This window comes from Podarcis bocagei, assembly GCF_964188305.1.
Source record: "Podarcis bocagei genome assembly, chromosome: 12".
NCBI lineage: Eukaryota > Metazoa > Chordata > Lepidosauria > Squamata > Lacertidae > Podarcis > Podarcis bocagei.
The window spans coordinates 60,216,670-60,234,978 of record NC_138137.1 but is presented as its reverse complement, the minus strand read 5'-3'; the positions used below and the strand labels follow the sequence as shown (position 1 = coordinate 60,234,978).

At 49.0% G+C, this 18,309-nt stretch overlaps 1 protein-coding gene across 1 annotated transcript in view; it reads right to left on the bottom strand.

Annotated features, from left to right (window-relative positions):
• LOC308569488 (SCO-spondin-like) overlaps positions 1-18,309 on the bottom strand; it is a 198,326-nt gene that overhangs the window by 160,891 nt on the left and 19,126 nt on the right. The window contains exons 12-20 of the mRNA XM_081163402.1: positions 16,327-16,567; positions 13,337-13,475; positions 12,405-12,531; positions 11,131-11,303; positions 9,357-9,578; positions 8,077-8,242; positions 5,978-6,221; positions 4,032-4,212; positions 632-726 (exon numbers count right to left, since the gene is read on the bottom strand). Of these exons, the coding sequence (XP_081019528.1) occupies positions 632-726; positions 4,032-4,212; positions 5,978-6,221; positions 8,077-8,242; positions 9,357-9,578; positions 11,131-11,303; positions 12,405-12,531; positions 13,337-13,475; positions 16,327-16,567 (1,588 nt within the window). The remainder of the gene's footprint in view (positions 1-631; positions 727-4,031; positions 4,213-5,977; positions 6,222-8,076; positions 8,243-9,356; positions 9,579-11,130; positions 11,304-12,404; positions 12,532-13,336; positions 13,476-16,326; positions 16,568-18,309) is intronic.

Genomic DNA, 18,309 nt, shown 5'->3' with positions numbered 1-18,309 from the left:
GACTTTTACTTAATGACCGCTGGCTAGCGTGATCCTCTGTGAGCTAGGATCTTGAAGCAGCTCTGACAGTGTTCTTTGGTCTCTCACTGTGATTATTATAGAATCTAACTGGTGAGACGTTCCTTTCGTTTGATCTTCTTATTTACTGCCACGGGGGAGGAAGCCGATTCCCCGAAGCTCCTCCTCTGCCAGATCCTTCTCCAGCAAGCTGAGACTATGCCAGGTCATCTGCCTTTGCTCCTTCCACTGCATGCCTTTTCTGGTTCTGGGAGACCAGAGGTGAGGAGCTTGTCGCAAGAGCTTCTTCACTAGCCTGACTCACCTCTGCCTCTTGGTCTCCCTCCTTCCATTCACCAGCTTCAGCTTCTGCCTCCGATTCTGGATTTCTCTCTGCTACAGACTCTCACAGCTCACTAAGCCTTGTTACCTCCTCAGCTTCCAATACCTCCTCTTCCCAATCTGCTGCCTCTTCTCCCTCTGACCACTCTTCATCATCCCACCACCAGTCCCCGGGCTCTGAGCCTTCTTCCCTTGAAGGTTCCCCAGCTGTTGCCTCCCCCCCCCACATTCCTCTGCGTCCAACCAGTCTGTGGCAGCCAGCATAGCACAGCAGGCTTGGCGGAGTCCTTACCACGTGTTGCAGTCCTTGGTGATGGTGTCATTGGGCTGGTACAGCCGGCCGTTGTGATGGCAAGGGCACTCCTCCGGGGAGACACAGCGCTCGTTCTGAAAGAAGGAATCAGCAGGGAAACGTGAGCAGGCCCTCCTCATCCATGTGGGGTCACAGAACCGTAGGGGTCAGCAGGGCCGTCTTAAGCATATCTGGCACCGTGGTGCAAAACTCCCTCCAGCGGCCCCCACCCCCCGTTTCCCAGAGTTGTCCGCCTTTTTTTAGGGAGGACGGCGCCACTGGCGGGATTACAATCGGGATCCAGCACATTTCAAGCTTTCATGCACCACGTGCTGGGGTCCCTGCTGTACAAGAATTGTGTGGCTTTCCTGGACGACGTACTTATCTACTCAGAGAACGAGAAGCAGCATGTGAAAGATGTCAGAGAAGTGCTGAAAAGGCTGCAGGAGCATCAGCTGTGGGTCAAACTGGAGAAATGCCAATTCCATGCACGAGAGGTGGAGTTCCTGGGCTACAGGTTGTCAGACAAAGGTCTGGCAATGGACCCAGGCAAGGTGCAGCCCGTGCTAGAATGGAAGCCTCCCAAGAACCAGAAGGACGTGCAGAGGTTCTTGGGGTTTGCAAATTTTTACAGGAAGTTTATCAAGAACTTCGCCCATCTAACAGCACCCATAACGGATTGTCTCAGCAGCAAGAAGAAGTTCGTATGGACGGAGGAGGCCCAGCGTTCCTTTGAAAAGCTTAAGAAGGCGTTCGCGTCGGAAGAGCAGCTCCTACACGTGGATCTGCGGAAGCCGATGAGGCTAGAGACAGACGCGTCAGACAGAGCTGTAGGAGGCATATTGCTCCAGCAGGCAAATGGGGAGTGGAAACCGTGTGCCTTCTTTTCCAGGAAGCTGAACAAGTCAGAGCAAAACTATACAGTGTACGATCGGGAACTGCTGGCAATTCACGAGGCTTTTCGACGGTGGCGACATTTTCTCATAGGCGCACAGCACAAGGTCCAGGTGTGTACTGACCACAAGAACCTGGAATATTGGAGAACGGCGAGAGTGCTTAACCAACGACAGGTGCGGTGGGCTCAGGAGTTTTCCAAGTTTAATTTTGAAATTAGGTACGTGCCTGGGAAGGAAAATGTCAGAGCAGACACCCTCTCCCGCAAGCCCGAATACGCAGAAGGGGAGGGAAGCCCAGAGGCGCGTTATGTCATACCCGAGGACAAATGGGTGTGTGGGGGAGTGTTCGTAGGGAGGCAAGAGCTGGTCGGGTTGACGAGGGATGATCAGTATGCACAAACCAAAATCAGGGAAATTGGTATCACTGGGGAAACTCGGGGGGGGGGTTGAAGTAAAGGACGGGGCACTGTACTATAAGGGTGCATTGTACATATCTGAGGGGGATTTGAGGAGCAGAATACTCAAACAGCTGCATGACAACCCCACGGCAGGACATTTTGGTCAACATAAAACAATGCTACTGGTCACCAGGCAGTTTTGGTGGTCACGAGTGAGGGAAGATGTGAAGGAGTATGTACGCGGGTGCCAGTGCTGCCAGAGAGTGAAGGGGGAGAGGACAGCACCTGCGGGGTTACTGGACCCCTTACCAACACCAGAGAGGCCATGGGAGGTGGTATCAATTGACTTTATGACGGATTTACCCAAAGCCAGGGGGAAAACGGCAGTAATGGTGGTAGTTGACTTGATGACCAAAATGTGCCATTTTATTGCGTGCTCGCATGCGGTGACTGCAGAAGAAACAGCCAAGCTGTTTGTAGAGCATGTTTTCAGGTTGCATGGCGCCCCCTTGAGGATTTTATCCGACAGAGGCCGGCAATTCACATCCAGATTCTGGAGGAAGCTTATGAGTCTGCTGGACGTTGAGGTTGGTTTCTCAACGGCCCGGCATCCAGAAACCAACGGACAGGCAGAGAGAGCAAACAGCGTGCTGCAACAATATCTACGCTGCTACGTCAACGAGAGGGAGAAGGATTGGGTGGACAAATTAGCACTGGCTGAGTTTGCATACAATAACGCAGAACATGTGTCCACAGGGATGAGTCCGTTTATGGCAAATTACGGGTGTCACCCCAGGGCTTTCCCAGGGGAAGGGGAGGGAAGTTGGAGTGTTCCCGCAGCTGAAAAGTTTGTGGAAGAGATGGAGGCTTTAAACCAACAGCTTAAGTTAAACCTGGAAAGGGCGAAAGAAGAGTACAAGAGTCAGGCAGACAAGCACCGGAGGGAGGGAGAAAACATAAGAGTGGGGGACCAGGTGTGGTTGTCCACCAAAGGGTTACCGTTCAAAGGAGGGTGCAAGAAGCTACGGCCAAAGAGACTGGGACCGTTCGAAGTAGCCCAGCAAGTTAATCCGGTGGCCTTTAGGCTCAAATTGCCATCTCACATGAAACTGCACCCCGTGTTCCACAGGTCCTTACTCTCACCGTTCAGGGAAGGGAGGGAATTTCTGGGTCAGCAAAATGAAACACCTTTGCATCCACAGATGGAGGAAAGGGAACTCAGTGGCCATGCAGCTGAAATTCTCGATTCCAGGTGGAAAGGGGGGTGGGTGGAGTATTTGGTGGCATGGGAGGGGGAGCCAGCAGAGGAAAATGCATGGGTCCCAGCAGAAGAGATGAGGGATGAGTATCTGCAGGAGGAGTTTCATAGCAGGTACCCAAGAAAGCCCAAACCACCAGAGAGGTTCTGGGGGGAGCAATTTGGCACCACCGATGAGGAGGAAGAGTTTGCGGGTTTTCCCGCCTCCGAAGAGGAGGGAGGGGATTGGTCCGAAGAAGAATCCGACTGGGGAGATTGGGAAGAGAGAACAGACAGCAGCAAATGGAGAGGGGTGTTTGAATCATCAGATGGAGAGGAAAGTTCCTTCCGAGGGTTTCCTGCATCACCGTCACAGGGAAGGACGGGGGGGGTGGAGGGCCCTGGGAGGGAGGTGAATGTCAGGGAACTGACATCAGAGCAGAGGGGGGAGGCGAGGCTTTCAGACTCTGCAGGAGAGGGAACGAGTAGGGGTAGAGAGAGAACGTCATCTGGGGAAGAAAGTCCAGGTGACACCAGGAAGAAGGGAGAGGGAGAGAGCATCTTGGAGGTGAGGCTCCGAGACTCTACCAGTGAAGTCAGTGAGGAGGGTGGAGGACCACCACTAGGCACGCCCACTCTGCGCAGAAGGCTTCCGCGCAGAGAGGCGAGGCGAAGGTTGTCCGTTAAGGAATTCTTATGCTGGAGGAAATTTAGGAGACGCCCACTCACGGATTCGTCGAGCGACTGAGCAGCAGCAGCACCCAGGCTGCTCAGTCAGGGAAAGACACAACCGCCCCTAAGCAGTTTGGAACAGCTAGAGGTTTACACACAAGCAACCCCATTTCCTGTGACACCAGGGAAGGACTCACCAAGTAGACGGTGCCAGGGGGGCAAACGCAGCCGTCGGAGAAGCCGGCACAACTGAGGTTCCCCTCGGGACTGTCGCAGCTCCGCAGGCAGGAGCCAAAGGCGTAGACCAGCTCCCCCGGGCACCGGACGGCTTGGGGGCAGCTCTGCTCTGTGCAGTTCCATGCCCCATTCACACAGACGCTGAAACACAGGTCAGGAGCAAGGATATGTGAGTGAAGGGGTGCAGAGTGAGGTGGGAAGTCCATTCTGCAAACAATGCCAGCTTCCAAGTGTCTTTTTGGAAAAAAGGGGGGTGCGTCCCTCTGCCGCCCCACTGAACAGCCACTCTCTTCCCAGAGCAGAGCCAGCTTCCTCAAATAACAACAACAACAACAACAATTTATTATGTATTATTTATACCCCGCCCATCTGGCTGAGTTTCCCCAGCCACTCTGGGCGGCATCCAATCGAGTGTTAAAAACAATACAGCATTAAATATTAAAAGCTTCCCTAAACAGGGCTGCCTTCAGATGTCTTTTAAAGCTAAGATAGCTGCTTATTTCCTTCACATCTGAAGGGAGGGCATTCCACAGGGCGGGCGCCACTACCGAGAAGGCCCTCTGTCTGGTTCCCTGTAACCTCACTTCTCGCAATGAGGGAACCGCCAGAAGGCCCTTGGCACTGGACCTCAGTGTCCGGGCTGAATGATGGGGGTGGAGACAATAGGGAACAAAAAGCAACCAAGTTAAAAATCAAGGTTTGGGACTTCCTGGGGGCTGGAAATATTGTTGCAGGTTTGGAGGGGTCAGTCTGGACAATGCCCTGAGTCCCTCCCAATTATTGGGGTCCTGAATCTGGTTAGAATCTAAAAGAGGAGCTTGCAGAAGTAGTCAGGCATGTTTCTTTGTCAGGTGATGGCCATAGCTGGCTGCTTGTGTCCTCCTCAGCACCCAAAAGGAGTGGCCAGATTGCCAGAGCTGCTGCTAAGTGATGGGGCCCCTCCAGGCTAGTGGCAGGAAGGGCTTTCTTCCACTCCCTTAACCAGCAGCTAGGAGCCAGAGAGGCGCCAGGGAGCAGAGCTGGAGACACAGAATGGCAGATCAAGTTGATGCCAAAATGGCTAAAATGACTGGAAGAATCAGAAATCAGGAAGACCAAAATTGTAAGAAGGAATGAGGGAAATTTATAACTTATCTTAAAGACCACTGTAAACAGTAAAAAAAAAATTAGTAGGATTGGAATATCACTTGTAGCTTAATGGTGAATTTTGGAGACAATGGAAAGATTTGGTTTTTCATAAAAGATGCAGGAGGAAACCCAGCCAGATTGGGGGGGTATAAATAAATAGATTTTATTATTATTAATAATAATATTAATATTCCCACAAAGGGGAGGAGGGAAGTGGAAGAGATTCCTTGGAATCTTGTTTTTATGTTGTATGTTGGATACGCGGCTGTAAATTTTTAATTTAAAAACTATATATATAGACGCACACACATATATAAAATAAATTTTATTTATGCCCCGCCCTCCCTGGCCAATAAAACATAATGGGTCGAGAGGCGGTATATATATTTAAAGGAAGCTGGACACACAGAGACCTACTTGCTCTGTACTGAATCCAAAGCTGCTGTGAGGGGCCCTCTTCTTAATCCTCAGGTTTTACATATGTGTAAATAAAACCCCATATCCAAAAACCACCATGCCTCTCCTTAGACTCACGTTGCAAACACCCCGCGGGTTATCACGCGTCAGCCGAGATCACGTGGCCGAGACATTCAATGAAACCAACCTATCCCGTAGGGCAGCCACAGACAGGTCACAGGGTGATTTCATCAAACATCTCCTTCCACTCCACGAGAGCCAGAGGACGGTGCCATTGTCGGTGCCCCTGCTGAGATCCCAGATCCAATACGCCCCTCTCCCTCCGAGCACCTCGCCTCCCAGTTGCCTCCGCAACACGTACCAGGTGTTGCAACCCTTCTGGATCCTGCTGCCAGGGGGGTGCGCTTCTTCCCCATTCGCACAGGCACACATGGCAGGCTGGACGCACTGCCCGCCGTCGTCCAGCACAGTCCCCTCTGGGCAGTTGCAGCCGGCCACGCAGACGTGGTCCAGATCCTGGCAGGGGCCCAAGCGCAGGTCAGCGCAGGTCGTTCTGCAGGGGGGCGCACATTCCCGATAGACTTGCCCCCCAGAACATGGCGCCGCTGTGGGGAGAGGGGAAAGGTCAGGATCCTGCAAGCAAGAAGCCCTCGGGGTAACACCGGGTCTTCAAGGAAGTTGTCAGGGTCTTCAGCACAACTTAATGCTGAACAGCAATGAAAGTTTATTTTGTGTGCATGTGGCCAAATCGTTTTTATTAGTTTTCCAAATTTTACTACAATTTCTGCAAAATCTGGCTTCCTGGACTCCATTCTTGATGTGACCAAAGTTTTCTCTTGTTGCTGCTTTATTCTCCTTGGTCATTTCTATCTCACTTTCCATTCCCTTCAATTATATTACAAGAGTTTTTTGTTGCTTTTAAACTTATTTATCCTTAATCGTCACCTATCTGCTTGCCAGTTCCTGCACGCGAGCAGAAACTAAATACTTTTTATCACGTGGTGGTCTTGTAGTAAGGTTAAAGCTTACTGGGAAACGATATATAATGAATTGAAAAAGATGTTCAAAAAACACCAGAAGCTTTTCTTTTGGGAATTATAGGGACAGAACTACCTAAACTATATAGAAACTTATTCATGTATGCGACTACAGCGGCAAGAATGTTGTTCGCCCAAAAGTGGAAAGAAGCAGAAGTCCCAACAAAGAAAAATGGATACAAAAACTTATGGAATACAGTGGTTCCTTGGTTCCTGAACGGCTTAGTTGACGAACAAATCGGCTCCTAAATGCTGCAAATCCGAAAGTAAGCATTTCGGTTTGCGAACGTTTTTCAGAAGCCAAACATCCGTTTCGGCTGTTGGTATTGTTTCTGGAGCCAATCAGCCAATCAGAAGCCATGCCTTGGTTTGCAAACGTTTTGGAAGTCAAACGGACTTGAACGGAAGTCAAATGGATTGAGTTCTAGAACCAAGGTACCACTGTATGCAGAAATGGCAAAATTTACCAGAAGAATAAGAAATCAAGACAATAAACTTTTTCATAAAAGAATGGAAATGGTTTGTTGAATATTTACAGATAAATTGCAAACAGATAAAAACATTGGCAGGATTATTGTAATAACCTGGAGTTCCATAAGCGTTCCATTCAAATTAAATGAATTTGAATATGCAGAATATATTTAAAAAATAAATTTAAGGAATTGCAGAAAGAGTGGGAAGGAAGCTAAACTTTGAAATGTTAAAAAGATTGTGAAATTATTGAAATATGCAAATTTGAAAAAGTATAAATAAAGACTTAAAAAATAAATAAACATTTTTCTAGTCTCTAGGCTCCAGCCAAATGTAAATAAGGGATCAATGTGCTCGGAGGCACCCACCTCCAGCCCCCCCCTGCTGCCCCCTTCCCACTTAAAGGTAAAGGTAAAGGGACCCCTGACCATTAGGTCCAGTCGTGGCCGACTCTGGGGTTGTGGTGCTCATCTCGCTTTATTGGCCGAGGGAGCCGGCGTACAGCTTCTGGGTCATGTGGCCAGCATGACTAAGCCGCTTCTGGTGAACCAGAGCAGCGCATGGAAACACTGCTTACCTTCCCGCCGGAGCGGTACCTATTTATCTACTTGCACTTGGACATGCTTTTGAACTGTTAGGTTGGCAGGAGCAGGGACCGAGCAACGGGAGCTCACCCCGTCGTGGGGATTCGAACCACCGACCTTGTGATCGGCAAGTCCTAGGCTCTGTGGTTTCACCCACAGTGCCACCCGCGTCCCTCTTAGTGCCCCCCTAAATAATCCCACCACTATCCAGGGATGGGTACCACCCACTTTGGGAACTGCTTTATGAGGTTCTCATGACCTGCCCCTATTCTCCATCCTACCCTTGCGGCCACTGCCATCTTGGCACTTGCCCGAGCAACACGACAAGCACACCCGCTCCCTGCCCCCCCTTCCCCCCAGAAACTCACGGCAGAAGCTCTGGTTCCTCCAGGCGACCGGGGCTCCCTCCTGGGCGCACTGCCTGGCGTAGGCAGCCACAGCGCCACACAAGCAGTCTTTGCCAGTGGAACAGCCACACACCTCATAGAGGCACAGCTGGTAGAATGGGTCCCGCTCCACCAGGTCGTGACAGGCCTGCGAGGGGGGAGACGGGGGCGCTGGCATGAGCAAGCAGCCTGGTTTTTCCCAGGATGCAGAGATGGCTTGAGGCAGGCCCAGCCGGTCATTAAGACTTGCTCAGGTGCCAAAGATATTAATGTGAAAATGCAGCAAAAAGCAATAGATGGCGCCAAGGACGGGTGCCAGGAGCAGGTCAGTCATAACTTACAGGACGTCAGTGAAATTAACTCTTTAATCAAGGAAACAAGGTCTACTTAGGAGGTCAGACCTAGTAGCCAGCAACTGTTGCCCCAATTAGGCAGTTGCAAAGACTGAATAAATAAACAACAACAACAACAACAAAAATTTATACCTGAAGGAGCGTCTCCACCCCCATCTTTCAGCCGGATACTGAGGTCCAGCTCCGAGGGCCTCCTGGCAGTTCCCTCACTGCGAGAAGTGAGGTTACAGGGAACCAGGCAGAGGGCCTTCTCGGTGGTGGCACCTGCCCTGTGGAACGCCCTCCCACCAGATGTCAAAGAGAACAACAACTACCAAACTTTTAGAAGACATCTGAAGGCAGCCCTGTTCAGGGAAGTTTTTAATGTTTGATGTTTTATCGTGTTTTTAATATTCTATTGGGAGCTGCCCAGAGTGGCTTGGGAAACACAGCCAGTTTGGTGGGGTATAAAAAATAAAAAATATTATTATTATTATTATTATTATTATTATTATTATTATTATTATTATTGGCAGGTGCCAGGAGCAGGTCACTAATAACTTACACCGCATCAGTGAAGTTAACTCTTTATTCAAGGAAACAAGGTCTACTTAGGAGGCCAGACCTAGTAATAATAAATTTATTATTATTATTATTATTATTATTATTATTATTATTATTATTATTTGCACCCTACCCATCTGACTGGGTTGCCACCGGCTTGCCTGTTAGGGCCTCCCTGGGTATTCTCACCACCCCACAGAGCCCAACAACAACTACTTTGGGGATCACAAAATAAGAGGATGAGGATGGATGGCAGATTTTTGAGATCGGGATGAGATCTCCACCAAGGATATGGGGCGGGAGTCTTGCCCAGATAAATCTCCTGCTTTTGCCTCGGTTTCAGGGCTACATCTCCTCCCCTCTTACCTGGAAGGGGGGGCTGTGGAGGACCTCGCAAGCCGCCTCTGCAAACTGCCTCCGCTGGGCGTACATGCTGCAGGGGTCAAAAGGGAACGCGCCGAAGGAGGGGCAGTCGTGCGAGATGCGGAACCTGTTGGCGAACGCAGCTGCGCTGGACTCCACGTCTCCCTCCGGCGTGGTGAACTCATCCTGCTGGTTCCAGTTGTAGGTGCCGCAAAGGCCTCGGACCTGGAAGGCGGAAGAAGGGACATACAGTGGTACCTCATGCTAAGTCCGCTTCATGTTACGTTCTTTCAGGTTACGCCCCGCAGTGACCCGGAAGTGCCGGAAAGGGTTACTTCCGGGTTTCGCCGCTTGCGCATGCGCAAAGCACAAAATGACATCACGCGCATGCGCAGAAGCGGCGAATCGCAACCCGCGTGTGCGCAGACGTGCCGCTGCAGGTTGCATTCTTTTCATGTTGAGAACGGGGCTCCAGAACAGATCCCGTTCGCAACCCGAGGTACCACTGTATTGCTGAGCCAGGGCCTTTTCCCATCTCTGGCTGGGTTGCCAGCGATGGTCTCTTTTGGACAGAGATGGCTTGGCCACAGCCCTCCACGCTCCGGGTAACTTCCAGATTGGATTGCTGCCATGTGCCCTACATGGGGCTGTCCTTGAAGACGACTCGGAAACTCCACTTGGACCCAAAGGCAGCGGCCAAATTAGTGGCGGCAGTGTGTGTGTGTGTGTGTGTGTTTGCATTTAGATCTCATAAACCATTTCCAAACTGCTTGCGCTGGTTATCAGCTTGTTTCTGGGCCCAATTCCAAGTGCACATGCTGGCTGTAAAGCCCCATATGACTCAGTCCCCAAATACCCTGTCGGGCGCTGAGACTAGAGGAAGGGCCCCTCTTGCTAGTTCTGCTGCCCTCAGAAGCTCAGGGGTGGGGGTGGCCCAAGGGGACAGGGCCTTCTCCCTGTTGGCTCCTAAGTTGTGGAATTCTCCCCCCTGGCAACTTCATTGTGCAGCTTCTGGAGGATGCTGAAGAAGCACCTCTTGTTCCTGGCTTCTGACACTTGAGGAGGCTGTTTTTTAGGACCCACCTTATTTTTATGACTTAGAATCATAGAATCATAGAATCATAGAGTTGGAAGAGACCACAAGGGCCATCGAGTCCAACCCCCTGCCAAGCAGGAAACACCATCAGAGCACTCCTGACATATGGTTGTCAAGCCTCTGCTTAAAGACCTCCAAAGTCGGAGACTCCACCACACTCCTTGGCAGCAAATTCCACTGTCAAACAGCTCTTACTGTCAGGAAGTTCTTCCTAATGTTTAGGTGGAATCTTCTTTCTTGTAGTTTGGATCCATTGCTCCGTGTCCGCTTCTCTGGAGCAGCAGAAAACAACCTTTCTCCCTCCTCTATGTGACATCCTTTTATATCTTTGAACATGGCTATCATATCACCCCTGAACCTCCTCTTCTCCAGGCTAAACATGCCCAGCTCCCTTAGCCGTTCCTCATAAGGCATCGTTTCCAGGCCTTTGAAACTTCTATAAATTGCTTTTTAATAATACCTTTAACCTTCTAAGCCACCCTGGGACCTTAGGGTGAAGGACAGGTAATCAGTCAGTCAGTCAATCAATGTCCCTGAGGATCTGGAAAGTCAAGGGCAGACCAGTTGCTTCACACACCCTATGGGTGTGGCTCTAAATCTAAACAGTGGCCCACTGCACATCTCAGAGCTGCTGGCGAGATGTTCCTGCGAAGAAAATTATGATTATCATCCCAGGCTCACCTTGTTGGCAAAGCTAGGCTGGAGGGTGATGTAGACTGCCGGAAACTCCAGGCCCCACAGCAAGTGAGCCCCAAAGGCCTGGAGAAGCAGGAAGGAGGAGGAGGCGAGGCGCACCGTCAGGTCGGCGCTGGCAAAAGGGAGGGAGACTTCTTGGCCGTTCACTGACAGCTCCCCTGGGAAGCAAAGGAGGAAGGTGAGAGGGAGGGGTGAAAAGGGGGTTAGACTAGATGGACAGTAGCTCGGGAGGACCAGAGCACCTGCAACCTTGCAAAGTGAGCTCATTGTGAGAAAGAAAATGCTTTGCACAGAGAAGGCCCCAGATTCAATCCCTGGCATCATCTCCAGTTGCAAAGGGGATCTCAAGTCTGAAGTACTGGCTGGGGAAGGCCTCTCTCTGTCCAGGATTCCTGGAGAGCTGTTGCCAGCCTGAGCTGGATTGACCAATGATCTGTCTCAGGAGGAGGCAGCTTTGCAGGCTCTTACAATGATTTATCACACCACAGGCATCTTCCAAACCACCTTCAGTTTGCTGAAGGAAGCCATTGCCATTCTCAGACTCTGAACTCTTGCACCCCGAGAATGTGGTAGCACATTTGTGCCAGGATGGGGGGTGTGAGGGAGAGGCAAACGGGAAAAGATGAAAGGACAGAAACCAGCAGTTATAGAGAGCCTAAAGAGATTATCAGCAGCTTGTCGTCTGACAGTGGGTCTGATGTAGAGGGGGAGGAGAATGAGCCTGGAACAAGACATTCTGGGCACAGAGGAAGTCAGGGGAGGAGTTTTCGCAGACTTGCATGCTGGGTGCGGAAAAGGAAGAAGAAAGATTAGAGGCGGCAATTGCACAACAAGGGGAAGGATGCTAATTGAAACGCTGGAGATGTACGTTTGAACTTTGTCAAATAAATCAAATAGTTTGGAACTGGCTGGGAGCCCGGAGTCTTATCTATGCCAGCTGGACAGCATTAAGCCTCTGACAGCGGGCTGCAAGGAACCTGTCTGGCTTCACACAAGCAACACCTGTGCTATTCCATGCTGACGTGCCTCACATGCGCACAAAACCTCCAGCCTGAGCCCGGTGAATGCATTTGACCGGATAGAGTGGGAACCCTTTAGTCCTCCAGATGTTATGGGACTCCAACTCCCACCAGCCCTTGCCAGCAACAATCTGGAGCAAAATCTGGAGAGCCTCAGGTTAGCCTCCTGCCCGCCCATCCCCTATGGCGTTGATGTCCACTCATGAAAGATTCTCCATAACTGTCACCTCTCTCTCTCACCTGTGAAGGACAGGCGGGCAGAGACCTTCTGCACAGTGACGGTCACAGAGTGGAGGCAGCTGCTGGTCCCTCGACTCCCACATGCCACATTCTCCGAGGAAATGTGGAGCTTCCCATCCACATAATCCTGTAAAGTGGAGGAAAGCAGCCCCAAGATCAGTGAGATGACAGTGGCGAGATTGTTACAGACACCAAGATGGGAAAATGCAAAGCTACCTACTATGGAGGAACGATTCCTAAAATTATTGAACTTGGCTGAGATGGCAAAGTTGACGTGTTTAATGAGAGAGAAATACCTATTGGCATTTATTAAGGATTGGAAACTTCTCGTGGAGTTTTGGTGTGAAAGAGAAAATGAACTTGTAGACCGGAAGGCTCAGAAATCAGGAGGATCAACATTTTAAGAAGGAATGGGAAAAGTTTGTAGTTTACCTTCGAGACCATTGTAAACAGTTAAAATTGTTAGCAGGATTGTAATAACACTTGTAACATAACAAGAACTATGGATATAATGAATATTTTAAAAAATGGATTATTATAAGATGCAGGAGAAAAGGATTATTAATGGATATTTTAAAAAATGGATTTTAAAATGGATATTTTAAAAAATGGATTTTAAAATGGATATTTTTTAAAATGTAGCAGGAAAGGATATGGACCCCATGGAGGGATGGTGGGAATGCCAAAGATTTAGAGAAATGTTTTTTCTTTCTTTTTTGATTATGATTTGTGATATGAGTGTAAATTTCAATCTGTAAAATCAAATAATTTTTTTCATCTGAAAAAAGGAAAATGAACTTGTAATACCTGGATTTTGTATAATTTTCTTGAAATTAAACAAATAATGAGGTTTTCCACCAAAATGATTGAAACCCAGCTGGAACCACACTGCCCCCACCCCCACCTCCTGCCTCCTCACCTGGACCCCTTACCTGCACTAGGATATACTGGCATGTGCCGTGGAAGGAGAAGCGCTTGCGGTCAAAAGTCAGGTAGTGGGGGTCACCGGTTATGGCACATTCCCCAGAGCACTGGTCCCGGGAGCAAAGCCAGCGTCCCCCTTGGCACGTGCTGTGGGGAGAAGGGAATGGGAGTCACATCAGGGTGCTAGAGCAACAGCCAAAGATACTGCTGTGAGAGCCAGTGTGGCATAGTGGTTAAGAGCGGTAGAATCGTAATCTGGTGAACCGGGTTCGATTCCCCACTCCTCCGCATGCAGCTGCTGGGTGACCTTGGGCCAGTCACACTTCTCTGAAGTCTCTCAGCCCCACTCACCTCACAGAGTGTTTGTTGTGGGGGAGGAAGGGAAAGGAGAATGTGAGCCGCTTTGAGACTCCTTCGGGTAGTGATAAAGCGGGATATCAAATCCAAACTCTTCTTCTTCTTCTTCTGTGAGTTTGAGGGGGTCAGTCTGGATGATGCCCTGGGTGTCCCTTCCAATTCTTGGGGTTCTGTGCCCAAGGAGGGTTGGAATCTAACAGAGGAGCCTGCTTAACTTCTCAGGCAAGTTTATTGTAAGATAAGGACCTTAGCTGGACAGTTAAGTACCATCCTTAGCGTCCCCCCAAAAATGGCTTGCAGCACGAACTGCGACTAAGCGAAGGTAGTCTCTTGGCTCTCCTTTCCTCCATCCCTCTCACCTAGCTAGGTAGGAGAAAAGCAGCCAGAGAGGGGTTGGAGAGCTGAGCTGGGAGCAGCCTGGAAGCTGGCGATGCAGAGATCTGCTTGCTCTGCGCTGGATCAGAAGCTGTGACTAACAGAGAAGCAAGATCTCTAGGGGGGCTGATGCTGTGAGCCCCTCCATCATACGCTCAGGTAGCATTTATGTGTCAATACAACCATATAAACTAAAGACACTGCAGTCTCCGCTGACCTTCTTTCCAAGGAAACTGAACTGTTGCCTGAAACCCCTGGAGCAGGCTTCCTCAACCTCGGCCCTCCAGATGTTTTTGGCCTACAACTCCCATGATTCCCTAGCTAGCAGGACCAGTTGTCAGGGATGATGGGAATTGTAGTCTCAAAACATATGGAGGGCCGAGGTTGAGGAAGCCTGGCTTGGAGTCTCTTACTGCTCAGAGTTGGCAGGCGTCAATACAGTGGTACCTTGGTTCCCCAACACCTTGGTTCCCAAACACCTAATACCCAGAAGTAAGTGTTCTGGTTTTTGAACGCTTTTCAGAAGCCAAATATCCGATGCAGCTGTCGGCTATTGTTTCCGGGGCACCAGCACCAATCAGAAGCTGCGCCTTGGTTTTCGAACATTTCAGAAGTCAAATGGACTTCCGGAATGGATTAAGATTGGCGCTTTTGTTTTGTTATTTATTTTGCGTTTTTGTTTCTGAGGCTTTTTTTGGTTCATTTGTTTTTGTGACCGTGTGGAACCCAGTTCAGCTACTGATTGATCGATTGTGTGACTGCAGAAATGGATAAAACAATGACTATCATCAGTGCAGGTAAGAAAAAAATTAAGTTTTAATTTTTATCATCTACAATACTGTCTTATTTATTTTATAGTACAGTACATTGATTATTGCTTTCGTTTTATGGATCAGTGGTCTCGTTAGGTAGTAAAATTCATGTTAAATTGCTGTTTTAGGGGTTGTTTTTAAAAGTCTGGAACGGAGTTTTGCATTCCTTTCTATGGGAAAGCGCACCTTGGTTTTGGAACGCTTTGGTTTAGGAACGCTTCCGGAACGGATTAAGTTTGAGAACCAAGGTACCACTGTATATGTGTAAACTAAAGCATGCTTCCTAAGTCAAGCTTGCAAAAATATATCATTTGCCCGATAACAAATGTTGGAAATGCAAAGAGATTGAAGGTACATTCTTTCACCTTTGGTGGACGTGCCCAAGGATCAAGGCCTTCTGGGAAATGATATATAATGAACTGAAAAAGGTATTTAAATATACTTTCCCGAAGAAACCAGAGGCCTTCCTCCTGGGCATAGTGGACCAATCGGTGTTAAAGAAGGATAGAACTTTTTTTATGTATGCTACAGCAGCAGCAAGAATTCTTATCGCAAAGCATTGGAAGACACAAGATCTACCCACCTTGGAAGACTGGCAGATGCAACTAATGGACTACATGGAAATGGCGGAAATGACTGGCAGAATCCGAGACCAGGGAGAGGAGACGATGGAGGAAGATTGGAAGAAATTTAAAATTTATTTGCAGAAATATTGTAAAATTTATGAATGTTAAGGACATTGAAATGAATTGCAGGGGCTTTAGCAACAAAGTAAAATGTAAGATTGGATTAACAACAGATAAATTAATAAGATATGAATTTGCTGAATTAATTTCTAAGAAGGGATACAAGAATGGGAGACGTGAGGAAGTCGGGAAAATAAGTTAATTGAAGATGTGAAACTAAGAAAGAGGGAATTTTTGTTTTTTGTTATTATATGTGTTTTTATTTCTTTTTTTCTTTTTCTTTTGATGTGTTTAATGTTTGTATTTTTGTACTGTACTGTTTTTTGTGATGCTGTATTTTCTTTGTCTTTGTATGTTTTTTATTGTGAAAACCTAATAAAATATTTTTTAAAAAAATAAAGCATGCTTCCTAAGACAACAACAACAATAATTTATTTATTTTAACCCGCCCATCTGGCTGGGTACCCCCAGCCACTCTAGGCAGCTTCCATCAGAATATTAAAAACAGAATAAAACTTCCCTAAACAGGGCTGCCTTCAGATGTCTCTGCTGACCTCCTTTCCAAGGAAACTGAACCCTGAGGAAGCGCTGTAACCCCTGACTCCTCTCCCTTCCAATTTACAGTTCTGTGATTCCAGGAACTCCAAGAATGCCAGCTACCCCTGGGTGAAAGATACTGCTGTGCTCAGCAAGACTAATCGGACCGTGTTACCCCTCCAGCTATCCTGAGAAATAACCTTTTGTGGGTTCAGAAGGGCAGAGACTCACCAACGGTTGCATCGCTGCTGGAGGACATCTCCCGGGGCAAACCTCTGGCGCCGGTGGAAGCAGGGACACTGGCTCTCCGGGACGCAGGCCCCCCCTTCCAGGTAGAGGCCGGCCGGGCACTCGCAGCCGCTCACGCACTCGTCCCGGCAGTGCCCTTCCTCGGCTGCGCCCACCGCAGCACAGCTGGCAGGGCACGAGGAGACGCAGTCGGAGTAGTGCTTTCCTTGCCCACACGACTTTTCTGTCAGGAGGGAAGAAGAGGGGCAGTTTCAAAGGGGAGGTTTCCGGATGTCTAGGGAGAACTATGGGGGACACAGCAGTCTTCGGGGGGGGGTGAGAGAAGCTCCTGCCCCCCTCTTTCCTTCAGCAAACTGGCCTCCTCTTATCACAGCCATCAACATGATCATCGCCCCATTATACAGATGTTGGGGGGGGGGTGACCACACTCAGAATGCTATGGAATACATGTAGGCAGGGCTGGATTGAGGTTTGATGAGGCCCTCAGCTACTGAAGGTAATGGGGCCTTTTCTATGTCCAGGTGTCCTTTGTCAACAACAAATTGTTGCTGCTTTTTGTGTTGAATATATAAAAGGTAAAGGGACCCCTGACCATTAGGTCCAGTCGCAGATGACTCTGGGGTTGCGGTGCTCATCTCACTTTACTGGCCGAGGGAGTCAGCGTACAGCTTCCGGGTCATGTGGCCAGCATGACTAAGCTGCTTCTGGTGAACCAGAGCAGCGCATGGAAACACTGCTTACCTTCCCGCCGGAGCGGTACCTATTTATCTACTTGCACTTCATGCTTTTGAACTGTTAGGTTGGCAGGAGCAGGGACTGAGCAACGGGAGCTCACCCCATCGTGGGGATTTGAACCACCGACCTTGTGATCAGCAAGTCCTAGGCTCTGTGGTTTCACCCACAGTGCCACCCGCGTCCCTAATGAATATATGTTCTATGGTAATTTATGGACCTCATAGGTATCTCAAGCCATTTGCACATGTTGCCTTGCAACCAGTCAATGCAGAATGTAGGCACCCTATATATAGAAAGGAGCAAACCAGTGATATTTTAGGGAGCAGGCTAGCAGGCGGGGCCCATGACTTACATCACAGGAGCCTGCACAACACACAAACACTGTTGCTGTATGTAGCTTTTGTTTTACTTGCTTTTTATCTTATATTTTGGAAATGTACATCCAGTTCCCCCCCCTTTTTTTTTGGAGGCCCCCAAGAGAGTGGGGCCCTAAGCTAGAGCTTGTTTAAGCTTATAAGTAAATCTGGCACTTGGTTTTGGGGTTAAAGCAGGCATCCCCAAACTCGGCCCTCCACATGTTTTGGGACTACAACTCCCATCATCCCTAGATGACAGGACCAGTGGTCAGTGATGATGGGAACTGTAGTTCCAAAACATCACACAAGTAGCCAACAGTTGCAGGGGGAAAGTCAGGCTGGCTAAAGCTCAGAATGAGCTCAGGCTTGCAAGAGAAGATAAAAATAAGAATAAAAGGTTTCTTCGACTAGGTCTGGAGTAAAAGGAAGAACAAGCAAGTGGGAAGTCCTCTGCGTGGGGAAGATGGAGAAATGCTATTGGGTGACAGAGAAAAGACAGAATTCTCAACACCTCCTTTGCCTCTGTCTTCACCCAAAAGGAAAGCGATGCCCAGACCAGTGATAACAGAATAAATGATGGAAAGCGGGAGTTGCAGCCCAAGACAGGAAAAGACGAAGGGAACACCTAGCTAATTTCAATGATGAGCTGCACCCAAGGGTGCTAAAGGAGCTTGTGGATGTAATCTCAGAGCCTCTGTCTAGGATCTTTGTGAATTCTTGGAATTTGTGGAAGCCACCTTGAGTCCAGGTCTGGGGAAACAGCAGGATAGAAACAAGGGGAGGAGGAGATTGTGGCCAATGTGCTGGAGTCACACAGCCTTGGAGAAACATGCCTTCTGCTTTGAGGGGTCGATGCTCCCAAAGGCAGGTCCTT